The sequence below is a fragment of the Simochromis diagramma genome, unplaced genomic scaffold (genome assembly GCF_900408965.1).
Source record: "Simochromis diagramma unplaced genomic scaffold, fSimDia1.1 OVJJ01000604.1, whole genome shotgun sequence".
NCBI lineage: Eukaryota > Metazoa > Chordata > Actinopteri > Cichliformes > Cichlidae > Simochromis > Simochromis diagramma.
Window position 1 is genome coordinate 5,301,231 of NW_024387416.1, and position 26,918 is coordinate 5,328,148.

Below are 26,918 nucleotides of genomic sequence, written 5' to 3' on the forward strand. Positions count from 1 at the left end.
TTTGTTCATCTTAGTAAATGTGTGTTTGTGGAGATTTTCATTATATAAACTCTCACTTTTGCACGTGAATGTAACCATGAAGTTTAATACTTCATTATGCAGGAAAGGTGTGTATTTACATAATTTCCCCTAGGGATCAATAAAGTATTCTGATTTAACCTGTTTAATAGTTTCAGAATTCACTTTATAATAAATACCCTTTCTTCTGCAACACAGCAGAAAACCTTTCTGCACCATATCATCAGATGCAGTTTACTGTAAAAGGCTTTAGAAGAAATCACATGATCTTGAGTGAAAGGGAAAGAGTTAACCTCACAGCATAAAACGAGTGGTCACAATCCCCCTGCTCCACTCAAAGACGTCAACAGTAAAAGGAAGAACAATTCTACTGCCAACACGGCAAAAACAGGAAACTCAAAACAACAAAACCCCCAAAAACTGGATGACAGAATGAAATGTTTGAAACTGACAGATCTCTTTGATAAAGGTATGCTTTTTTTGTCATTTTTAAGCCATTTTTTGTCACTGTTGTTTCTGTTATGTGCATGACATGGAAGACTAAAAACCAAAACCATAGCAGATATGCTTTGTGTAACAGCAATAATCAGCCTAATGATTTCAAATGCGTAGCCATTAGTGATCTGTCGGTTGCGAACGAAATGGCTCGTGAACGATGCGAGCCGGCTCCTTATTGGGAGCCGTGGGGTTTTTTTTTTCTTTCTCCTGCCCTCTCTTTCACTTTTTTTCGCTTCATGCTGCAAGTCATCCTTGTGTTTGCGCTGAGCAGAGACCAAACAGAGCCTTGCGTGTGCGCCCCCTCTGCTTAGCGCTGAGCTGAGGGGGCGGGCGGGGCGGTAGTTACACTGCAGCAGCAATAGCACACAACAAGAGCAGGAGGGAGAGGGAAAGAAAGAGAGCCGGGAGCAAGAACAAGAGACAACACCCTCCCATTAGAAAGGTACAGTAAAGAAAATGAGTGACACCAAGAAAAGAAGCAAAGTCTGGAACCATTTCAATCTTATTGACAAAACAAAGGCAGAGTGTAGAGTCTGCAAGAAAAGGATATCATATAGAGCCGGCTCCACAAACAACATGCACAGGCACCTAAGAACTGTTCACCCATCAGTGCAATGGGAAGATAAAACGCAGTCAGTTGAGTGTGATATTAATATTTCTAAATGCCAACTTTTCCCTTAATTAACGATCTGGGCGTTCTTTCCCCCCCCCTTTTCCCCCCCATATTTTAATTTATATTTTATTGTGTTGTGGTTTGCAGTGTTTTGTGTTGTTTCACTTTAAATTTGTTCAAAGGAAAAAGCTGAAAATTTAAGCAGTTAAAAGTTGAAATGAATAAAATGTAAATAGTTGGTTTCTGTATTTTATAATTTATTTATTACATTTTATGTGGAGTGAATAAATAAAAGTATATTTACGGTGGCCCCTAGAGACAAAGCATGTACAAGACAAATGCTTTCAATTGTGTAATTTAAGTGATCTAGGTAGCTATAAACATATATAAATAAAACCATGTTTTTTTACATTAGTAATTCCTTTTGTGCATAATTTTATTTTGTTCTTGATAATAAATTAATTAAAGCAACAAAACAACCTAAAGAGCTGGTTGGGAGCCAAAAGAGTTGGCTCTTTTTAGTGAGCCGAGCCAAAATAGACGGTTCTCTAAAAAGAGCCGGAATTCCCATCACTACAAAATAAAAGCTTCACAATAACAATCAAAATACAATTTCTATGGCTACTTATTTGTCTCATTAGCATATAAATATATTCAAGACAGAACAGTTTGCACAGTCTGGATTCAAATTTGTTTTCTGTTAAATGCTCCCACACTTTTCAAAGTCTTTGTCCCTTTATGCCTCCATATTCTCGACCCTTCTGTTTTGCCATTGCTCTGATGTTTTTGGTACATTGTGGTTTGTGGTGGTTTTAGTATTGAGTACTGAGATAAGACGCGATACTGCCATTCAGTGTTGGGAAGGTTACTTTTAAAATGTATTCCACTACAGATTACAGAATACATGCCCCAAAATGTATTTTGTAAAGGATTCCATTACGTTACTCAGTGAGAGTAACGTATTCTGATTACTTTGGATTACTTAATATATTATCATGATTTTTACAACTACATGAATGTACTATTGCTGTGTGATTTATTACTATTACTGAAGGTGTCATGGTCCGGAGTTTGTGGACTCCGTGTTTATGTTTAAGTTTATTATTATTCTGTGGTTTTGTTTATTTTGGGTTGCTTTTTATGATTATCCCTAGTGTTTGTGTCCGTTGTACTCTCCTGTTCCACGTTTCACGTTCCTATGTTCTGTCTCCCCAGTCTGTGTTAAGTTTGCGTGTGTAGAGTTTAGTCAGTGTATTTCCTGTTTTATTTTGAAGTTCTGTGTCTCTTGTCAGTGCTTCTAGATTCGCTTCCCCTTGTCTCGTTATGCCCAATTAATCCCAGCCATGTCTCCCTCCGGTCTCCCTTTTCCTGATTGCCCTGTGTGTATTTAAGCCCTGTATTTTCTGGTGTGCGTTGCTGGTATGTCCGTGTTCATTCCCTGCTTCATCCTGCATCATTTTCTGTGTCTCTCTGCGTCATCCTGCATCATTTTCTGTGTCTCTCTGCGTCATCCTGCATCATTTTCTGTGTCTCCCTGCGTCATCCTGCAGCATTTTCTGTGTCTCTCTGCGTCATTCTGCATCATTTTCTGTGTCTCTCTGCGTCATCCTGCATCATTTTCTGTGTCTCTCTGCGTCATCCTGCATCATTTTCTGTGTCTCCCTGCGTCATCCTGCATCATTTTCTGTGTCTCCCTGCGTCTAAGCTGCCACCTTAAAAACCTCACAGTAAGGTTATAGGATTTATTATTATATATATTTAAGTACTGAACAAAAATCACACCAAAGGGAAAGCACGACCTCCCCCTTCAGCCTCTTGTGTAATGTAATAAATGCTGGGCAAGATTCCAGAAAAAAACAATGTTTAAAAACAAATGTCAAGTAGTGTTGAGCAATAGTTTTTGTTGCCTCCTTTTTTACTCTTTGTGTTCTGTCCTTGTACCTGACCAAAGGAATGGTTATTCTTTTCACTCTTATGGTTCTTAAAAGGAAAATATTAAATAAACACTACTTGTTTTTCAATATATTGTGTTGATTTTAAATTTACCGTGGCCTAGCCAAACTCCTTCTTTTGAAGATCAAAACAAGTAAAAAACAAGAAAAAAGTTTTAAGAAAAGCAAAAAGTAAAAGTAAAAAAAGTAGTGGAGTGGGGGAGGTGTTCTGAGCTTTACAATTCAGATGCAAAGCTGTTGATTTACTCCACTTCAAGGAGCAGGGATGGGAATTGATAAGAATTTAGACATTTTGATTCCATTATCCAGATCACTTATCTATTTGATTCCTTATCAATTCTCATTTGGTTCTCATTGGCTCTGTATTGAAAGTGACCACCATCACTTAGCAGTAGGGCAGGGCAATGTGGCCAAAAAACTTAAAGAGGTGCTTTGCAACATTAAACTGCAGTGTGCCAAATAAATAAGTCAAATACGTATTTTTTGGACCATAAGGCACATTAAGCTAAGCAAAACAAAACAGCCAGATAAGTCTAACTTTACTCAACTCATTCTTCTTGCTTCCTCCACTTCTGTAACATTGATTCATTAATGCTGAATTCTTTTGCAGCTGCTCTGTTCCCATGTTCCACTTAGTTTAAAATCCGCTTTGTATGCATGTCTTAACAGGTGCCATTTTGAGGTCCTTATACACACACAGTATGGTAATATTATTTTGAAGCACAGTACGTTTTACGACGCAAGGCTCCTGACTACGGTAGCTGTAATGCTCCAACAATCCGTCAAGCGGTGCGGTTTCATAGCTTACCAAAGTCATGCTAAAACATTTTTTGACAGATTTTTAAGTGCCGTGTACCATACAAAATCGCTTCAGGGTCAGTAAGCACAACCATAATTGATACATAAGGAACACTGTCAATTTTTGAGAAAAATAAAGGATTTTAAGTGTGCCTTATAGTGGGAAAAATACAGTAATAACGACAGGTCGTTGCATGTTCTACAAAAAATTGTGCTTTGGTGTGTATCTGATGGACAAAAGCCAAACCAGTTCCACACCACTGAAGTTGCACCATTTTTACAAACCAATTCTGCTTCATCTATTTCATTCCACAATCCGCTTTTGCCCTTCTCATTCTCCGTCGCCGCCGTGCTTTTTCAGCCACGTGCGCATGAAAACAAAGGCACTGCGCATGTGCGTTTTATCCATATTCTATCGTGATATTTCATTTTCTTCCTTTTGCTAACGGTTAATCTAGCAAGCGAATTAACAAAGTTATTTTAGATGTTACAGAACTGTAAGATGTTAAGCTGTGTATCTTTTTCATAATAGCGATGTGGCTGTATTTACCTTAATTTAAGGTAAACTGAGTCATCAGTTGCAGTAAACCAATCAGCAGATAAACTTCACTCATGTGCGATTCATTTGCAGTTTGTACGCGTAGGGGTGAATATCACCTGCTCTGACATCAGCGCGGGGCGACTGCTGCATGAGGACTACCTGCCGCCTGTGCGCATTTTCGCACGGGCGAGGTGCCCACGGCAGCTCCCGCTGCTTGTTGAGAGTAAGAGCAATACGTGCTTTGACGTGAAAGAGTTGTCATAAGTCTCCAATAACACCAGAAAAAGTCGCCAGACTTGTCGCTAGTCGCTTTTTGGAAAAAAGTCGCTAAGGGGGTCTGAAAACTTGCTAAACATAGCGACCATGTTGCTAAGTTGGCAACACTGCAGCCAGGGTAAGTACAAAGTGTAGGAGGGGCATGTTCACAGTCACTCCAGTGGGTTTAGGGGCAGGAGCGTGACATAAACACTCCACCTCAAGTCACTATGCGCAGACTCAGGCTCAAAGAGCAACATTGCAGCTCCCACAAGTGGGAAATTTTGGCTAATTTTTGTACAGTGGGAGGAAGTGCAGTCAGATCGTCCATCTTTTCTACAGTCATTGGTCTTGACAGGTCCCAATTTGCAGCCAGCCCCATTTGTTAAAGCATATAGTTAGGGCTGGATCAGGTGACCCTGAATCCTCCCTTAGTTATGCTGCAATAGGTGTAGGCTGCTGTGCCATGAAATTTTGGATGTCACTGCCCCTTGGCTGCTCTGAATTATGAGAAGTTCTTTGTCCCCTGGCTGTATCCCTTCTTTTTATTAATTTTGCTTGTGACTTGGTTTTTCCTTCTTTTTTTCTCATTCTTTTGAAATTGTTTTTATTCCATTGTATAACTTTTAATATTTCTTCTTCTTATTGTTTGATACTAAGTCTAAAACTGCTATATGGCCTGGACCCAGAATACACACTCAAACTGCTGTTTCTGTCCCAACCAGTGCACAGCCAAAGATCATCAAACAGAAACCTATTAATCGTTCCCACTTCCTTCTTAAACACAAAAGGCAATTAGAGTGAATGCACTGCCTAAAAGAAATCTGGCTTGCATTATCAGTGACTTCTTTTAAAACCCTGTTAAACTCATTAATTTAGGCTTTTTTTGTATATTTTATTATAGTTTTGATATTTTGGCATTCTTTTAACATTTACATGTTTATGTTAATTTTAAATTGCTTTTTTTAGAATCTGTTTCTATGGGAAGCATTATTATTATTATTATTATTATTATTAGTAGTAGTAGTAGTAGTAGTAGTAATAGTAGTAGACCAGGCCTACATGCATCAGACCAGGCCTACAAAAGTGGGGCATGTTCACAGTCACTCCACTGGGTATAACAAAAGGCCTGGTATGATGCACTTCTAAATTTGTAGACTAAGAACAAATTTAAGTACGAAAATAGTGATGAATCACAGATTTGTGCACGAAATGTTTGTATACAAGCTTTATGCGTGAATTTGTGAAGCCCATTATACTTATTTGCTTCTTTTTCATTTTACTACTAAAGTTTCAGTCTGTGACTTAGTGCATTAAGTTGTATAAGCTTTATCTGTACACATCTTTTTTGCTGAAGATGCAAAGGGTTTTTATCATTGTTATGGTGATTGGTGAAATTTCATAGTATGCCAGATATTACTATATAATGAGATGATTATTACTGTAAATAATAGAGACTAGGTTTTTGAGTTCAGCAAAGAAAGAGGACGTTTCAGCTTAAACAGCTACAGACTGTTTTAAAACAGTCTGAGTTTACAATTATTCTGAGGCTAAGGCCTAAACATTTCACCAGAATCTAAAACTTTGATTAGACAAAAGTATTGAATAGAAGATATCATGTATCGTGAAATGGTATGTTAGATTATTGTATGCAGATGTATGCACAGGTATTTGGACCCAGGGTTACAAAGGAGCCTGAAAATCAAGATTAATGTGATGATGACAGAGTTAAAACTGTTCAATTGTTGAAGGAGAAGGCTACAGAATTGGGTGTCATTTTTTTCAAGATTTGATAATTGGTCTCTAAAACTGTCAACAGAGAGAAGCTGTCTGGAGCAACAATAGGATGGAAGACTCTGTAACAACTATGGAGGTAAAAAAAAAATTGAAACAGAAATTCTGTCCTCTTGAGATATTGTTTCTGCAATATGTATGTTTATGTGTTTACGTGTCACTTCTCAAAAGGCAATCAGTGATCAAGATTTATATTTTGAGCTTTACTGTGAGGAAGTAAATGAACCTCCATTACCAATATGCTCTACCTGCGGAGACTTTCAACACATCATTACAGGAGGTAAAAAATCATGTTTATGCTTTTCATTGCTATGCCAGAATCACACAATAAAACGTTAACATTAATAGCAAACATAGGTGATAGGGAACATACATACATATGCTACAGTCACTGAGTAGGTTATGATACATTATATTGTGAAACCCTATTCTATACTGTGATATTCTATTCAGTGCTCAATTACAATGTCAAACGTTACCAATATATTACAGTTGTGGGATTTTTATAATATATGTGTATACTCAAACAATATTGGCACTGAGTCCTAGGTAATGTTTTTGCTTCATCAAGATTGATCCGCTCATTTAGGAAGTATCACGGCCATGGCAGCAGTCGTGTGGTGTAGTGAAGGAGGACCCAAAATACAGGCAAAGGCTGATGATATGAGTGAGCGTTTATTTACAGTAGGGAATAGCCAACAAATACAGGAGTGGCGAGGACAGAACTAAATATAACCCTAAACTGGGGAAACTAATAGCAAACAAAACCCGAAACAATAAGTCACAGAATAACACGCAGGGAAAAAAACATATGGAGATGACACAGGGGATGAAAATGGAAAACAGAGAGACAAATTACACAGGTTACACAGACGACGCGACAAGGAACACAGGCAGGCACACAGTATGAATACACACAAGGTAACAAGGTAATGTCACACCAGAGGGGAACACAGCTGAACGTAACTAGACAAGGAAGTAAAACAGAACACACTAACATGAGACAAGACCTTCAAAGTAAAACAGGAAATTCACAAACTATACTGCAACACAAACTCAGGGGCACAAACAGTGCAGGGGAGGGAACACAGGTAGAAATAATAAAACACTGAACACAAGAACCAAACCCTAAGAACTAATACAAAATCAGAAGAAACTAGAAAATAATGACACTAAACTCAAAAACGCTTGGTCCGCGACCCAGGACCATGACAGGAGGAGATGGAGAACATACAAATAATACATACATGATGATACATACAGTATGATCATTATAGTATGATTTTCCACATTATTGTTACTTCCACAGTTCCTTGTTGTCACGTGAACACAACATTGTTTAATATCAGAAGTGAGTTCGTTTCGCAACATTTGGACACTCCTGCTGGTGAAACGAAGAACTACATTGTCGCCAGCTGCAGCAAGGGAAAAAACATTCAAGAGACAAACACGCACAGCCCAAAGCCCAGCAACGGGAAACCAGAGGAAGAAATGTCCTGCCTGAATCCAGAAGAAAATGAGGATGCTGTGCCCTGCCTTGCACACACAAGTAAGTAAAATATGCACAAAGTTAGAAAAAAGGTAAGAAAATAGCTCATAAAGTTAGAATACATGGACTCAGTGTAAACACAAATTTCAATGTGAGAAACAAATCCACAAGTCAATGTTTTAAAATCTCCCTGATCTGAACAAGTTGTCCATCACGAACACTATGTTTAAACATAAAGATGTCCATAAGTGCACATGGCACCAGGACACCCTAGAACTCAGCTCAGTGACCAATTTTGTAATTGTCTTATTGGATCTGTGGCTGTATATTTTGGACACTCAGGTGAAGAGGGAAGCTGAGTTGTTGACTGGCCACCACCTGGTGGTGAGTTGGATCACATGGCAAGGGAGTATGCAGGACAGACCTGGCACACCTACACGTATTTTGAGGGTGTGCTGGGACTGCCTGGCAGTGCCCCCGGTCTATTCTTGCATTCGACTTTTAACAGAAAAGTCATTTCATAAATTTCAAACTTTGCTACAATTGTCTACATGAGCACTGAAGTCTCTCAGTAGCACCCTCAAGCACACCACCCAGTGACTTCTGAATTATCGTTTGACACATAAGCACAAACAATTGTCAGGACCTGTTTTCCAACCTAGAAGCACAGGGAAACTTGTCCACCAGAAAAAACCTCCAGTGTGCAGTCAGAAAACTGAGGGGATACAAGAGCCCCTTTCCAGGAGACTGGTTCCAGAGCCCAAGCCCAACTATATCTAGCCAGTATCTCTCAACCTCATGCGCTAGCTCAGCTCAGCCACCAGAGAGATGACATTCCATGGCCCCCAATCCTTGACTGGCACCCGACCCATAATGCACCTAACCCCTACAGCACCTCCTAGAGGTGGTGGGCCTACAGGGGAGCAGACCAATAAATGAGTAGAGGTCATAGAGGTCAACCACTAGGTGCCCCCCTCCTTCCCTTGGAGCCTATCTACTTGGTATCACCAAGCAATGGCGCTTTCTTCAGAAAAACTTTGACTTGGTTAGTTAGCTATAGATAGCTCCCAATATCAGTATCATTGTAGTGTCTTTGCCTAATAAATATATGTAAGTAAATATAAATGAATCTGAGTTGAATTTCATTTTGATAGCTTTCACTGCAAACCTCTTAACCCATTAATTTAAAAACTCAAAGTTAAGTTCTAAAAATATAAAGTGAATGGATTAAACTTTACAGTTAGTTTGACCATTCAGACATTTAATATATCCAGCCGGGCCCCATGGGCTAAGACCCATTAATCAGGCGCTCTCCGTTGAGCTCCTTCCCCAGTCCTGGTTCCAAGGTGAGGCCCCAGTAACCCTGCACCAGTCAGGGTTACTGGGGCTGAACAAAATGAAAACTAAAAGACTTTCAAATAACATGAGCCAATCGTTTATTTACACCAGAACATAAGTAACATAACAAGTGTTTAAACTGAGAAATGTTTACAATTTTATGCACAAAATGGGCTCATTTTATATTTTTCATTTTGCTGTTGTTTTATACAACTATTTCTTCTTCTGGCTGGTTCTTTTTTTGCAAGGTGTCAGAAGAATGTGAGAATCTCCGGCATGTTTGTCACAAATGGAAATAAGGGAAGTCGTTGTGTCTGTTAAAGCGTAGAATCAAATAAAAAGCAAGAAAATCCCCAGCCATCCCGCCCAATGTTCCCTCTAAGCTCCGTGCGTGCGCAATTGCACACTGCTGGCACGGTCTCTGCGCACAGAAAATCTACGTTGCTCTCAAAAAAAAATCTAACCTGAATTGAAATTAAAATTAAAACTTTAACAATTCTGTTTTTCAGTGTTAGTTAGTAAGTGACTGGCTGCTCCTGTATGGGATTAGAACGATGCCACCTTATAGTCCAGCCATTTATGCGATTCACATTCGTATACACGCAGCTAATCAACGTGGTTGACAGGCAATGACAGCGTCCTTATGTGCAGACACCAGTGTTTTAGCGAGCAAAGCCGCGTGGCTGATGTGGAGTGAAGCCACGTTAATGACAACGTGTACAACCATTGGAGATGTGAGCAGGACAGACGGAACAATTGACGGGAAAAGTGTGAACTTTATACCAGTTTTTAAATGGTGTTGATCAGCCACGTAAAACCAGAGTTATGATAAAAACATCTGCAATGTTTGGTTTTCTTTCTGAATACTGTCGTTGTTTATATTTACTGCAGGAAGAAACGGTAAAAACGGCATTTTATAAGGAAAACACTCGAAAGCACTCTCCGCCTGCGAGCAAAACCAAAACCAAAAAAACCCCACCCTTTCCTATTGGTCGAAAAATGTACCATGTTGACCAATCAAAAAATGATATAGCAACATGGCCATGACCAGTTGTTTAGGAAGGGGGAAGTTTTAGGAGTGACGGCGGTGTTTTGAGATGTGAGAGATTTGTGACGTTTAGCGCAAATCTTGTGTAGTTAGTGTGTAGTGTAGTCAATAGTTTTGTTGTGTGTGTCAGAACAATGAGGCGACTGCTGAATGCTACAGGTGTTACAGGAGTGATACATCTCCTGCTGTCAGGCCTGCAGGTATCAGGCTGTTGTTCTCCTTTATCTCATAGTGGACAGAAATCATTTTTTGGAGGGGAACAAATAAACCTGATTGTTCTGTAAATAGTTTGAAATATTTAAAAAAAACCGCCTTGGCTGCATTTTTAGGCAAACATGTGCAAAAATATTTATTGTTTATTGTTTGCAAAACTCAGTTACTTTTTTGAAGAAGTAACTATATAATTAATTGCCCAGCATTGGTCATTATATACTGTATTTTGCAGACAGAGAGTTACAGACTCTCTCCCAGACCACAGACTCATAATACAAGTCAGAGCTTTATTTACAAAAAAAACGAAAGTTGTGTTTTCAAAATTGGAGTTCAAGTTATTTTTAATTTCAATAGTGTTAACATACTACACAGGTCTTGAACAATTTTTTTTTGAAATTTTCATTGTAAGTGGGCTAAAGCAGTTAATTAAAAGTAGTCTAACATAAATGTAAACGCTGTAATTTGATTATTTTAATAAACCATGTAACTTGGATGGATTCGATGCTGGCGTGACCACAGTGCACACGTCTGCTGTTGCTCACAGTGGTCCAAGGGGCCGCTCAGGGAGTTTGTGTGTGCGCTCAGACACATGAAAAATTAGAGGGAACATTGATCCCGCCCCTCTCCTCCCTGTGCAGCAAGCAGCAGGCGCACCTTGTAAATGGAGGGCACTCTTACTCCTCGCAAATGGGTAATAGAAAATCGTTCGGTGCCTATGCATTCCCCAAAATGCGGTGGCATGATGCCGGGGCAGCATGGGTGCGAGCAACTTTTTTTTTGCCGATGCTATGATGCTGCCCCCACAATGATGCCGCCCTGGGCAACAGCCCATGTCGCCCATATCAAAAACCACCACTGATCTGAGGTATTTATAGTCCCCCACAATGTCCACGTCCCTAGATTGAAACAGGGGTCTTGTCTCTTCACGCTTACTGAGTCATCAGAAAATTTCTGATGAAAGCAGATCTCATCAGAAATAGCAGATCTCGGTGCAGTGGCTGAAGTCTGTGGTGTAGAGGGTGAAGAGAAAAGGGGAAAGGACAGTCCCTTGTGATGTCCCTCTGCTGCCGATCACCTTGTCAAATACACAGTGTTGAATACACATATATTGTGGTCTTCTTATCAAGTAATCAATAATCCAAGACACGACCGAGGCATCCACCTGCATCACTGTCAGTGTATCACCCAGGAGGGTCGGCCAGATGGTATTGAATGCACTGGAAAAGTCGAAAAACATGACTCTCAGTTGATTAAGCACGATGAATATGATGGCGTCTTCAGCTTCAAGGTAGGGCTGGTTAACGAACTGAAGAAGATTCTGATGTGGCATGACAATAGGTCAGAGGTGGACAAGGATGAGTTTTTCCAGGGTTTTCATGACATGGGAAGTTAGTACCACAGGTCTTTAATCCTGGGGGACATGGCGTCTTTGACACAGGAATGTCTTTCACAGCGCTGGGACCCTCTGCAGACTCAGACTCATCATGTGTCATTTTGACCCAGGGTTCTCAGTTTTCTTGTGTTTTTCTATTATGTTAATTTCATTTGTTATTTTAAGGATTTATTCTGTGGTTTCTAGGGTGTTCTGTTTAGTTTTTGTTTATTAGATTCCCCCTTGTGTCTTTGCCCTCTGTCTCCCTCTGTGTGTCTGTGAGTTCTTGTGCCTTGCTTCACTTGGTTACCTTGTTTCCCTCCTTGTGTTTTATTCCATCATGCTTCCCCAGCTCGTCATGTTTGTGCTCTCCCTTGTGCTCCTCCATGTTCTCTCTCCATCTCCAGTCTGCATCTGTGTGTACCCTCTGTTTTATTTTGATAGTCTCCCTTCAGTGTACGTCATGTTGTGTTTGCTCCTGCCCTGTCTCATTATTGTTATTCGTGTCAGCTGCTTTCCCCGTGTGCTCCCACATTCCTCGTTATCTTTCAGTGTATTTATGTCCGCGTCTCCCTCCGTTCCATGTCGCGTCTTCTCTCATGGCTGCGTGTCTCTCCCTGTGTCCCCCTGAGTAAATTAATATTAGAATTTCCCAGTTTAGTTTTGCATAGTTTCTTTTTTTGCCTTTCATCAAGCAATAAAGCTTTGAGTTCACGTCCTGCTTCCGTGAGTTTTGCATTTGGGTCTTTCTCTGCCTGCACACAGCTGATTCTTGACATCATGAACAGTTTATGAAAGACTCCACAAAGCTGGGGTCAAAGCCCTTGAGGACACAGGCAATCACTGCTTCTGGTTGAGCAGACTTGCCTGAGTAGAGTCTTCTGATTGCCTCTGAACTTGGTCATGAATGAATGTGACAGGTGGGGGAGGAATGTCAGGATGTTCACAGGAGGCTATGGTGCAATGTGGGGAGAGAGAACGGTGTGGCTGTGGATTACAGGCTGACTATAGTTAAGTCAGTATTGAGGTGAGCATTTACAGCAGTGTTGAATCTGTTCAAAAGTCCATTCAACTCATTGGCTCTAGCCTTACCGATGGCATGAATTGAGTGGTGGGAATATTGGCCTAGTGAAATTTTCGTTATTTTTATTAATAAACCGTGACTAGGGTTACACTTTTTAATGTTTCTCAGCTTGCTCTAATGGAACTAAAGGTGGTTTGTAAAGGGTCCAGCCCTAGTTTGGGGGACCTCTGGTGCATCGATGGAAGTGGGAGCCTCTTGAGCTGGCAGGGAGATTGTTACCATCCTTTTTGGGCGGTGTCTGCTCTCCACGAGTTCACTCTGTATTTAGAGGAAGGATTTAGTAGAGGTGGAGGATGAACTCGACCTGGGTGTCTATTGTCTTATGTAGTCTGGGAGCTCATTGAATGTAAGGGTGGGTGTACTTTTCCTCTGTGGCAGGGTCGGGTGGGCTGCCCCGGGCTCATTGGGGCTTGGCAATGCTGCTGCTGTGGCCCCCGGTACGGATAGGCCTGGTCCCCTGCCCTTGGTGGATTCCAGGGAACATGGGTGCCTACCGGGTTCAGCGGAGAAGCTGGCTCCAGGGAGGGGGTACTTTGACCCCCACCACCACCACCACCAATCCTTCCCTTCCCATCCCCACATGCCTCCCTACTCCTGCTCCAGCACACCACCACACAGCACCAGACATGCAGGGCCAAGAGGTACAGGTGTGTCACTGAGGTGCAGGGGAAGCATTCCTCCTCTGTCCCCTCTTGGCCACCTGTGCCTCAATTATATTCCACAACCGAGACATCCACATTACTTACACTCTCATAACACATACATAGCCAGGGACACTGCGCTGATCAACGCTGACTCTGCATTCACCAACGAGCTGAATCAGTTCTACGCCCATTTCGAGGTTAGCCAGGCGGCTAATGCTATCTACCGCCTGACTACTGAGGACAGTGACGTCATCAGCGAGAGACCGGTGACCAGCATCGCGGAGCATGACGTCCGAGCGGCACATAGGAGAGTGAACACAAGGAAAGCGGCGGGGCCAGACGGCATCACCGGCCGTCTGCTGCGCTGCTGTGCTGACCAGCTAGCAGGTGTGTTCACTTACATCTTCAACGAGTCCCTGGCGAAGTCTGTGGTCCCCACATGCTTCAAAAGATCCACCATCATCCCTGTGCCCAAGAACAGCAAACCCTCATCCCTGAACGATTACCGGCCAGTTGCACTGACCTCGGTAGTAATGAAGGTGTTTGAGAGGCTGCTGAAGAACATCATCTCCTCCTCCATCCCAGACACCACAGATCCGCTGCAGTTCGCCTACAGATCCAACAGATCCACAGAGGATGCCATCGCCCACGTCCTACACACCACTCTCAGCCATGTGGACAAGAAACAGGGTAACTATGTGAGAATGCTGTTTGTTGATTACAGTTCAGCGTTTAACACAATAGTGCCCTGCAGACTGTTCACAAAGCTGAGGGATCTGGGACTTAACAGCCGTCTGTGTGCATGGGTGTTGGACTTCCTCACTGGCAGAACTCAGGTGGTGAGGGTGGGCAGGTGCTTCTCCAACAGCATCACCATCAACACAGGAGCACCTCAGGGATGTGTCCTCTCACCACTGCTCTACTCCCTCTACACTTCAGACTGTGTGGCCACCCATGGCTCCAACACCATTGTGAAGTTTGCTGACGACACAGTGGTGTTGGGTGCCATCTCCAACAACGATGAGGCGGCCTACATGGATGAAGTGAAGAATCTGGCATCGTGGTGCCAGGACAACCACCTCCAGCTGAACGTCAGCAAGACCAAGGAGCTGGTGGTGGACTTCAGAAGGGGTCAGCACAGAGACTACAAGCCCATTATCATCAATGGAGCTCCAGTGGAGAGGGTGCAGTCCTTCAAGTATCTTGGTGTCCACATCTCCTCAGACCTGACATGGGCTGCCCACATTCAGGTCCAGACCAAAAAGGCTAGGCAGCGCCTGTATCACCTACGACAACTGAGGAAGTTCAGGGTCTCTCCAAAGATCCTCAGGATTTTCTATACAGGCGCTGTGGAGAGCATCCTCACACAGAACATGACATCGTGGTTTGGGAACAGCTGTGTGAAGGACCAAAAAGCTCTCCAGAGAGTGATCCGTACAGCAGAACGCTGCTGCAGGATTGCTCTCCCCCCGCTTCAGGACACCTACACCAGGAGATGCCGGACTACAGCAGCGCAGATACTGAAGGACCCGTCCCATCCTGGCAACAAACTGTTCCAACTTCTGCAATCTGGTAGAAGGTTCCGCATCATCCGGGCAAGGACAGAGAGACTCAAGAGGAGCTTCTATCCCCAAGCCATCCGTGCCCTAAACACACACACCCGCCCTCTCACATCATCTATAATTGACTGAGTCAGGACTCTTCCAGACACTAAACCAAGGCACAATGTACATTTCAATTCCTTTAATTTTAAATATGTTTATATTGTCTATCCTGTAAAATAGTCAGATGTCTATTCATATTAATGTACAGAATTCACCTGCTTGCTGCTACTACTGCACATTCACCCAATGTATATACTATATATATATGTATATATACATATATATATATGTTTTTCCTCTACACCCCCCCCCCCCCCCCACAATTTTTTTGCACATGTCGAGGAGCGTGTCAGGCTACATTTCACTGTGTGTTATACTTGTATAACTATGCATGTGACAAATAAAGAACCTTGAACCTTGAACCTTGAATATAGGGTCTTGGGGGTGGGCACACTAAACGGTGTCCAGAGGATGGCCTGTTTAGTCAAACTCACCTCTGTTGTCAGTGCCTACCAAATTGAGAGGCGGACACCGGCATAATGACTCAACAGATAAACCCAGTCTGAATGAGTAACAATACAAATTTGCACCAAAAATTAATGTTTTCATATTTTGTGCAAGGATTATTCATGAGTTGAAAATAAAATGTAATGCAATTCTATAATGATATTATCTGTTTGATAGCAACTTTATTATATATTGAAAAAGAATAAGATTAAAAAGTAAAGCTAATACTCAGCATGAGATTTCACTCTTGTATAAAAAATGGACAAATGATCAAACAAAAATGTTATAGTTAGAAGTTAGAACTCATTTAGTTAGTTTGATATTTAGATAAAGCCGTTGATTTTTTTCCACCCTTATTCCTGTTACAGCTCCTCCAAATTCTGACAGTTTCATACCAGTAGAACATCATGAGAACAGCATCACTCTGCAGTGGGATAAAGTCAACAACAACATCAGCTTTGTTCTCGGGTGTAATGATACAGAGACAGACATCAGTGTGCCAGATGAAGATGGACCAGTAACTCACACAGTCTCATCTCTCACTGCTGGAACTCAATACACATTCACTCTCTACTCTGTGTTTGAGAACATCAGAAGCAGTGGAGTCAGCATTACTGCAGTCACTGGTGAGTTAATGAAGTTGGTTTGGTTTAACCCATTTGTAAGACAACAGTGATGGGAAACCCATTACACAACTCCAACTTTCAGTTCAACTGTGCAGGTAGCATTTATTCTCAAAATTACCTCAGTGTGCTGCGTCTGCAGTTATTAGACATTACAAGGTCATGTCCTCCAGCATCTGTCGCCTCTGATATCCTTTCCATTAAAGTCCAAGGTCTGTTAGGCTATAAGCTGCCTGATGTAACCTGCTTGGATGAGGTGAATTAAGGGGCAGGTCAGCTCTGTAAAATTCAGAATGAACCAGTAGCAGCCAACCCGCCCCAACATCCACCTCACCTCTTTTTTGGTCTTGGGGATGCAATGGTCGCTGTGTTTCTATTTGAGGGCACACCTGCCCAGCCCTGAATTGGTACCCCAGATACTGTAACTTTCTCTGTCCAATCACATTTTTCTTTGGCTTGGCTGTGAGCCCCGACTGCGGGCTCTTGATAGGAAAGATATCTTGTGTTCCACCTTAAAACTATGACATGATGTACTGATGTCAGCATACAAAATCACCAGTGGTTCTTTTTCTAGACAGTCACTATAACAATAGTGACAATAAGCTGATCAAGTCATCTGTTGCTCCTTTTGTTTTTAAGCTCCTCAAAATTCAGAAGACCTCATATCATCAGGACAAACTGAGAGCAGCATCACTCTGCAGTGGAATAAAGTCAACAACAAAATCAGCTATATTCTCCAGTTTAATGATACAGAGACAGACATCAGTGTGCCAGATGAAGATGGACCAATAACTCACACAGTCTCATCTCTCACTGCTGGAACTCAATACACATTCACTCTCTACTCTGTGTTTGAGAACTTCAGAAGCAGTGGAGTCAGCATTACTGCAGTCACTGGTGAGTTACAAATGTGTAATCAATAAGGAGAGGTGAAATGTGTTCTTTATCCTCACACACTTTATATGCTTAAAAACCTTTAAATTGATTAGAAATCCCAGTCTGCAATTAATACAATACAAAATACTACATACAGTGCTCTATACAGGTCAACGGATGTTTAAGATGGGCTTTAGGTCTTCTAACAACTGCTCACACTGTCAAGGCAATACACCTGACAGTTATATCTACGCTCTTTGGTTCTGTCCACCAGTTTAGAGGCTTTGGCGCTGGATATGTGACGACTTATCAAAGTGTCTGAAATGTAACATTCCAGCCTCCCCTGTAGTTTGCTTGTTGGGCACCTTGGATGATGTCACTACAGATATGAACACTTTCCATATGGTTCTCACCGCCCTATCCATTGCCAAGAAGACTGTCCTCATGAACTGGAAAAAAAAAATCTTAATTCTAACAAATATAGAGACCATCTGATAGTCCATATTAGTCTTGATAGAGCATCTACCACCACATTAGATCAATCCCTCTGGGCTCCTTTGATCAGCTCCATCACCTACTGGAGGTGGGGGGTCATGGTTTTGTTCCGCCTTTGTTATTGTGGTTGATGTGGGGGCAGATACAGGCTTGGGGTGTCTGGGGATTCCCTAGGGATGGGTTTCTTGGGGGATCAACCTGGGGGGCTGTGCAGATGACCTGGATGGGGCTCTGGTGGCTCTTGGGTGGTGTTTTTCTAGCGGCTGAGTTCGGCAGGTCTGGGGGAGGATCTCTGCTGAGGTAGGTTACCGGCCTGATAGCCTATCTGCCCCTGGGTGGGTCCACGGCGGGCTTGGGGACTTGGGGTTCTGGGGTTGCTCCTCCTGCTCCTCTGGGCTGGGGCTCTGGCTGAGCATTGGGGGCTTGGGTCCTGGTTGGTGTGTCAACAGGGTTGTGGGTGGTGGTGCATTGCAGGAACTGTGGGCTTCTTCAGCTGGCAGGGAGGTTGTTACCATCCTTTGCAGGGGGGTCTGCTCTCCATGAGATCATTCTGTAGGAAGGGAAGGGATCTAGCAGAGGTGGAGGATGAACTCAACCTGGATGTCTATTGTCTTATGTAGTCTGGTAGTTGATTGAATGTTAGGGTGGGTGTAGTTTTCCTGTGCGGCGGGGCCACCCTGGGCTCTGTGAGGCTTGGAAATGCAGCTGTTGCAGGCCCAACTCTTCATTCCCCTGTTGAGATAGGCCCGGTCCCCTGCCCTTGGTGGATTCCAAGGAATGGGGGTGCCTATCAGGTTCAGCGGTGGAGCTGGACCCAGGAAGGGGGTACTTTGACCCCCCCACCCCAGCTCCCCACTCCATCACACCACCAGACATGCAGGGCCAAGAGGTACAGGTGTGTCACTGAGTTGCAGGGGAAGCATTCCTCCTCTGTCCCCTCTTGGCCACCTGTGCCTCAATTATATTCCACAACCGAGACATCCACATTACTTACACTCTCATAACATATACATATAGGGCCTTGGGGTGGACAAACTAAACGGCGTCCAGAGGATGGTCTGTTTAGTCAAACTCACCTCTGGAGCCAGTGCCCACCAAATTGAGAGGCGGACACCACCACAATGACTCGACAGATGAACCCAGTCTGAATGAGATTTCACTCTTGGATACAAAATGGACAAATGATCAAACAAAAATGTTATAAACTAGAACTCATTTAAGTAGTTTGATATTTAGATGAAGCCGTTGATTTTTTCCACCCTTTTTCCTGTTACAGCTCCTCAAAATTCTGACAGTTTCATACCAGTAGAACATCATGAGAACAGCATCACCCTGCAGTGGGATAAAGTCAACAACAACATCAGCTTTGTTCTCGGGTGTAATGATACAGAGACAGACATCAGTGTGCCAGATGAAGATGGACCAGTAACTCACACAGTCTCATCTCTCACTGCTGGAACTCAATACACATTCACTCTCTACTCTGTGTTTGAGAACGTCAGAAGCAGTGGAGTCAGCATTACTGCAGTCACTGGTAAGTACATATATTTCAACAATATGCACTGTGGCAAAAAGAAAGCCATTCTCTGCAGTTCAGTGAATTAGTTTAGAATATATTCACAGGTTATAATAGGTTTTTCATGATACTGTGCTGTTTCACAGAAAATATAGTCTGAAGACAGAAAATACAGTTAATAATTCTAACGGTAAACTCAACAACCAGATAACTACAGTAAGCATACTTGCATTGTTACCTCATAAAATGTATGTAAAGTTGACTGGTTGGCCTTTTTAATGATGTGAGGAGGGGATGGACGCAATCAGATACTGGATTAATTGTTGCAGGTTTAGATATCAAAGATTAGTTCAGTAGAAATGTACTTTACACAGATGTTTTGTCTTTCTTTTCTTCCTGTTCCAGCTCCTCCAAATGCTGACAGTTTCATAACAGTAGAATATCATGAGAACAGCATCACTCTGCAGTGGGATAAAGTCAACAACAACATCAGCTATATTCTCCAGTTTAACGATACAGAGACAGACATCAGTGTTCCAAATGAAGATGGACCAATAACTCACACTGTCTCATCTCTCACTGCTGGAACTCAATACACATTCACTCTCTACTCTGTGTTTGAGAACGTTAGAAGCAGTGGAGTCAGCATTACTGCAGACACTGGTGAGTTAATATATTTCAGAAAAAAACAAATTAAAAAAATGAAGTGTACACAATTGTAACTTAGTACTTTGTACTCATTCTTGATAGAATGCTATGAGAATGATTGTATTTAAGATCTTGAATTAAAAAAGATTGATTTTGGATATGTAAAATGTTGTAAAATGACAATGAAATAACAGATTTTTTTTATCCACAGAGACACACCTGGAGTGCTTACTAAAAGATCTTGGTTTACAACAGTACTACACAAAGAAACTGTCACTGAGCAAAATACTTGAAATTGATAAGACGACCATCAATGATGAACCTGCCAAGAGTAACTCAGACTTCCCATGGTATTTTCTAAAGAAACTGATGATGGTTAATGTGGCAGCTAGGAATATGACATGTACATCAGATTGTGAGTCTGATGATGAAACAGGGAATGCAGAGGATTTGGACAGTTCAAACACAGATGACATGCCAAACCCACTCGACATAATCACTGCTCTCTTTCTGTGTTCTGATGGTTTTCTGCATCAGGAAATGGCACTAAAAATGTCCACATGTCAGTTTTCTGTGCCTTTGCTGCTTCCGAATTGTGATACAAAACAGTGCACACTCATGCTGTGGGCCATGAGAGACATTGTTAAAAAGTACAGACCTCCGTCTCTGTTAGAATCCAAGGGCTTCATTGAAGACAGAATCGTTCTCTCTGAACTTCCAATGATCTCCTTTGTCAGACTGGGTGAGTGCTCCTTGTCCAAGTCAGCACTTCTCAATAAGCTTCTGAGCAATTCTCAGCAGTACCATGACACCTTTGTTCACCACAACATGGAGTGTGGTGACAGTCCAAGAAGAATCTCAAACGGACTGACTGAAATTACTTGGTATCTTCCTTGTGGAAACACAAACATTGATATTTTCAGTCAACCAGTGGCTTTAGCTAACCTTCGTGGGGACATTGCTTCATTTGAAACACAATACTCCTTTCTGTGTCAGACATCTGCAGCAGTTTTTGTGTTCTTTGACAATTTGGACTCTGAGTGCAGTCTACTTACTAACCAACGCCACAAGGCACAGATCTTCTTGGTGGGTAACAGTGAGAGCAAACGCTGCACTTTGGATGCTTTAAAGAAGGTAGAAACTAATTTGCACTTAACTAAGAACAATATCATTATTAGGAAAAAACAAAGAAATGATGCAGACTTTGTGAAATATTTGAGGCAAAAAGTTAGAAATGTAATTAAAGAAAAGAAAGGGAAGATGACAATAGAGCAGATGGCAGACGTTGCCCATGACCTGGGAATCCTGGTTGATGAAGACTCTCCAGAGTGCCAGACTGCAAAGACACATGCAGAAGCCATCACTGCAGAAATTCAAGACATCCTTAAATACAAAGAAGATCACCTTCCTCGGCAAGGAGAAATATGGAAAGAACTGACCTGCTTAGAGAAAGAAGAATTTCGCCTTCGAAAAGTTGGCTCTGGAAATATAGAAGATTACAAAAGTCAACTTCAGGAAGACAGAAAAGAACTGCGGAAAAGGCAGAACTCTTATGACATGTCGACAGCTATGACATGTTTCATCAATGCAATATCAAGCCCAGGAACAGAGAGGTTTTATTTCCTGAAATGGATGCGAATGAACCTCGATAACCTGTCTCGCATAAAACTTTCTGAACTTCAGGAAAAATATAAAGAAAAATGCAACAATTCTGAGAACAAAGAGGAGATCAAAGAAATTGACAGACAAATTTCCAACAGCTCACTGGGGACTGAACACTTCTTCCGTGAAATGGGTCAGATCTATGAAGCTTCACTGTCCCTTTCACAAACAGATCCAGCACGTCAACAGCTGCAGCATCTGCCCAAACTGTGTGCAGAGTTGTTGCTTGATGGATTTCCTCTTGAGCTTGTAGATGGAGATGCATCCAACATCCCTCTCAGATGGGTGAGTGATGTTCTCTCTCAGCTCAGTGACTTGGTGTCTCCAAACAGAAAGATACTTGTAGTCACAGTTCTTGGAGTTCAGAGCACAGGAAAGTCCACTCTCCTTAACACCATGTTTGGAGTGCAGTTTGCAGTCAGCAGTGGTCGATGTACTCGAGGTGCCTTTATGTTGCTCATCAAAATCAATGAAGACATGAAAAAAGTCCTAAACTGTGACTTCATGCTGATCATTGACACCGAGGGCTTAAAGTCACCAGAACTTGCACAACTAGACAACAGCTATGAGCACGACAATGAGCTTGCTACACTTGTTGTGGGACTGAGTGATATCACCATTGTTAATGTTGCAATGGAGAATTCAACTGAAATGAAGGACATCCTACAAATAGTTGTGCATGCTTTTCTCAGGATGAAGGAGGTGGGCAAAAAGCCGAAATGTCAATTTGTTCACCAGAATGTGTCCGATGTTTCAGCCCATGAGAAGAACTTACGAGACAGGAAACTGCTCCTGGAACAGTTGAATGAGATGACCCAGGCAGCAGCCAAAATGGAAAAGAAAGAGGAGAACAAGAGCTTCACTGATGTGATGGAGTACAGTCCAGACACTGGGAACTGGTACATTCCTGGACTCTGGAATGGAAACCCACCAATGGCACCAGTCAGTGCAGGGTACAGTGAGGCTGTATATGAGCTCAAGAAAAACATCATCCAACTGCTGGGAAACTGTGAGTCATCTGCTAATGATATCATGGATTTTAAAGAGTGGGTGACAAGTCTGTGGACTGCAGTAAAGCACGAAAACTTCATCTTCAGCTTCAGAAACAGCCTCGTAGCTGATGCATACACGAGACTCTGCACAGAATTCAACAAATGGGAGTGGGAATTCAAAAAAGAGATGTACACCTGGGTAACAACCGCAGAAACAAGAATTTCCAATTTTGGTACAGTTGCCGCAAAATCTGAATCTTCTAACTTGACAGAATTTCTCACATGTTTGAAAAGTGAAGCCTCCACAGTGCTGTCTAAATGGGAGACAACACTTCTTGAAAATCTGACTCAATATTTCAAGCAAAAAGAGGGTCATGTTTATCTGGTTGAAGGATACAGAGAGGAATTCTCAAACTGTGCAAAGAGCCTTCGAAAAGAAATTGAGAGATCTGTTTTTAATCAGCTCACAGCAGCAAAAGAAATCAGAGAGGGAAAGGCAGAAATTGATAAAATCAAAGAGAACCACACAAAACAGATTGAAGGTGCAGTTTGTGCTTTGATAGATAAATGCAGAAAGAAAAAAGCCCAGATGAACGACAAAGAGCTGGAAAAAGAGTTTGATAAGATGTGGAATGAAACACTGGAGAAACTTTCCTTCTCCAGACAAAAGATTACAGATGTCTTCACAAGCGTATCTCACTGCCTAAGAATAAATCTGTCATACAAGGGAAGTCATGCATGTGAATTATTAAGTCAAAGAAATCTGCATGATTGTGGTAATGAGCCTTTCAAATATACAGCTAAAGGACTGTACAACCAATTAAAACACAAAGTCAGCAAGCTGTTCAACACTGAAGATCACACAATGGCTGTACAAAAACTGGCTGACAGCATCATAGATGCCTGCACTCAGTTCGTGAGAGAAAAGCTGAAAAAAAAAAGCAATTACTCTGACACTTACATCCAGGAAATCCTACACATCATTGATGAGAAACTACAAAACTATAAAGATGTTCAAACAGACATTAAGTTTGAAGTTTCTCTGAAACAGCACATTTGTGGATTTGCAGCCAGAGAGTTTCAGAAAATGCACGAAGATTTCATCCAAGAAAATGATCCCTACATATGTCTGATGAAAAACAAGGAAAAGTTTTGTGATGATTTCATTGATGTGTACCATGAACGAGACCAGTGTCAGAAGAAGGCAGAAGAATTCACCAACCGATGCTTGAAGCCTGCTGTTGTAGACTTTATCAATCGTTTCCTGGGACAGGATATCACTAGTGAAATGCTGACACGTGAGCAGCTCAGCAACAGAATGTCCTTCCAGTATTCAGTTTTACTGGATTTACTTTCAAAGGATGATTTTAAAAGCTACCAGAGATACATTTGCTCATATGAGGGTCATGTAAAGAATGCGATACTCAACAAAATACTGGATCACTTCTCAGCTGCGTCAACAATATCTGAGTTTGAGCACCAACATCTCCAGTCATGTATCAGAAGCATAAATGATGCCATCAATAAAGCCAAAACAGGAAATACTGATTCTGAATTGGGGACATTTGTTAAAGATATTTGTAAAGAACTTGGTGAAAAACTGGTCATTTCCCAGGATGCTCTTGGTACTTTCATGATCCTGAATAATGCTGACAAGGAACAGTTTGCTCGCTGGCTCACAGAGTGTGTAAAGGACATGGCAGAAGATCTCAAAAAAGAGTTTCAAATACTGAACTTTGAAACAAAACTACAATGCCTTCATGTGCAACCTGAAAATGAGCTTTTTAACAAATTGGTTGGTTGTGGCAAACAGTGTCCATTCTGCAAAGCTCCCTGTGAGGCAGGAGGAGGAGGCCATACTGAGCACTTTGCTTCAATGCATCGGCCAAAGGGTCTGGGTAATTGTAGGTGGAGTGGTACAAAAAAACTTGTCACTGACATATGCTCTTCCTCTGTGGTCAGTAACAGACACTTTCAATGCTGTGCTACAAACTATGAATGGCACCCTTACAAGAGATACAAGGAAATTTACCGAGACTGGAAAATCCCTCCCGATGTGAGCCTTGAGGCATCAGACCACTGGAAATTTATAATGGCAAAGTACAACAATGATTTTGCCAAAGAATATAATGCAGAACCTGCTGATATTCCTAAACCTTGGACAAAAATCAGAAAAGAACAGGCAGAAAAAAGTCTCAAAGAGTCATTTAACATAAAGTAACAACTGGCATTCTGTGTGCATCTTTCATTTTGTTTTTGTTTTGTTTTTTCATTTTAAAAAACAAAAACAAATTTAAGGCTTTATAATAAAACCTGAGAAAAATATATACATTCAGTCACTAATGATCTTTTGAATTATTAAATATGTGTGTCATGCTCACATGACACACATAACACATGACTCAAATGTTATGGAAACTCAGTACAGTAGTTTTTCTGTGAGGAATCTGGTGTCAAATATTTACACATTCAAGATCATTTGAGTATGTGATTTTGTTGCTCTATATGTGAATTTGCCTTTCTTTTACTTACATACCTAATGTCACATAATTACATTTTTACCATAAGAAGGCTTTTGAAAAATGTGTAAGGTGATGATTAGGTGGAGAAGAAGCTGCCTCCTGTTTCTGGTGCAGCAGACAGAGATTATTACTAGACACAAACTCAGATCAGTGGATCAAAGACTCTCAGTCCTTCTTAAATTTTTACTCTTACAGACCATTGTCAAATGAATTGAAGTCAGCTGCCACTTATCCAGACTCAATTTCACAGTAGTGCTTCTCCTTCATTGTTGATTATTATTCAACAGACCATAAAAATCTGTAACTGTATCTGTAATCTGTAACACACACACACACACACACACACGCATGTATGTATGTATGTGTGTGTGATCTTTCATTGTTATATAAAGCGCGATGACAAATAACAATTAGACTTATTCTACCGACAAACTTAAGGTATGTATTTTTGTGTGTGTAAAAGAGAGACAGAGGGGGAAAAGCGTTTTCACAGAGGGGTAATGCCTCATATTATTTTGGGGAAATTAAGAGAAATAAAGCCCTTGTACCATTTGTTTTTTGGGATTTTTTTGTAGTAGTTACTGCAGCCATGTGAATGCATGTGAATTATTAAGTCAAAGAAATCTGCATGATTGTGGTAATGAGCCTTTCAAATATACAGCTAAAGGATTGTACAACCAATTAAAACACAAAGTCAGCAAGCTGTTCAACATTGAAGATCACATAATGACTGTTGCAAAAACTGGCTGACAGCATCATAGATGCCTGCACTCAGTTCGTGAGAGAAAAGCTGAAAAAAAAAAGCGGAAAAGAGAGTCTAACAGGCTTAGTTGTTAGCCGAATGTTAGTATTTAGCTGTACACTGTGTTCACTGCCTCCAGATAAATAAAGTTCTTCTGGTGCAAACTTATGACGGCTCTCTCCATCTCTTCACTACCATAAGTTTACCCAGACCAGAAAGCTAGTTACCAGCTATGAGCCAAAGTCAGAACAGAGTGTGCAAGCTGAGCAGGTAACTGAGCTGCAGGCTGAGCAGATGGCAAAATGGATGACTGAGCTGCAGGCTGCACCAACAGCTGAGCAACAGACTAAGCTAACAGCAGAGCTACAGGCTGAGTGACTGACTGAGTAGAGCCTGAGCTGACTGACTGTATTTATGGTTGTAGAACAAGTGGAGCAGGTGAAAGACTTCAAATCCTCAGAGCCGAAGTTAACAGTCTCAGTGCTGACAGACACAGAATAAAGTGACTCAGAGTTAACTGACTTTATAATTTCAAGCTCTGAATTAATAAGCCCTGGGTTGGAAGGAGCGAAATAAAGTCTTTTAAACTTGAAGTAGACTAAGAAAAACCAGCCCTTGTGATTCCAGTTACAGGTGAAGCAGGGAAACCACCACTATCCTTGTTTGCCACACAAATAACAACCCCAGAATAAACAGGCCCAATGTTTGAAATAACAAAAAAGTGTCCTTTTTACTCACCGCAACTGGCTGTGGAGCGATGCGATGGCAGCACAGCCACCGCTTCCTCCCCGGACATGGCCGGGTAACACCACATCCGGTGGCCCGGGCCGGAAAACCTCTGGCTAGCCGGGCAGAATATCCTCCGCTGGGCTGGGCAGGTAAGCGGTAGCAGCTGGGGCTGAAGATGAAGTGTGTTTAGGAGGAAATCCTGTGCGAGTAGGGAAAGAGAATCCAGTAGCAGGGGAGACCAGAAATCAGTCGCTGTAGCCGGCTCACTGTAGCCGGCTTGCTACAGCGCAATGAAACTCCCTCCCCTCATGATTTAGCCACAGGTTGGCCTACCTTTCAACAGAA

At 41.8% G+C, this 26,918-nt stretch overlaps 1 protein-coding gene across 7 annotated transcripts; it reads left to right on the forward strand.

The window, feature by feature from the left end:
- Nucleotides 1-269: 269 nt before the first annotated feature.
- On the forward strand, nt 270-26,224 carry LOC120721703 (interferon-induced very large GTPase 1-like). Of its 7 annotated transcripts, XM_040012186.1 has the most exons (9): nt 270-487; nt 6,495-6,548; nt 6,641-6,749; nt 7,779-8,018; nt 16,137-16,394; nt 17,031-17,288; nt 19,039-19,296; nt 19,684-19,941; nt 20,138-26,224. In XM_040012186.1, exons 2-9 carry the CDS (start codon nt 6,522-6,524, stop codon nt 24,799-24,801), a joined length of 6,072 nt encoding a protein of 2,023 aa, XP_039868120.1. In that variant the 5' UTR covers nt 270-487; nt 6,495-6,521; the 3' UTR covers nt 24,802-26,224. The 7 variants fall into 7 exon arrangements, with proteins under 7 accessions (XP_039868120.1, XP_039868122.1, XP_039868121.1 ...); XM_040012188.1 differs by lacking the exon at nt 19,684-19,941 and having other exon boundaries at nt 271-487; nt 20,138-26,223; XM_040012187.1 differs by lacking the exon at nt 17,031-17,288 and having other exon boundaries at nt 272-487; nt 20,138-26,223.
- Nucleotides 26,225-26,918: the final 694 nt, after the last annotated feature.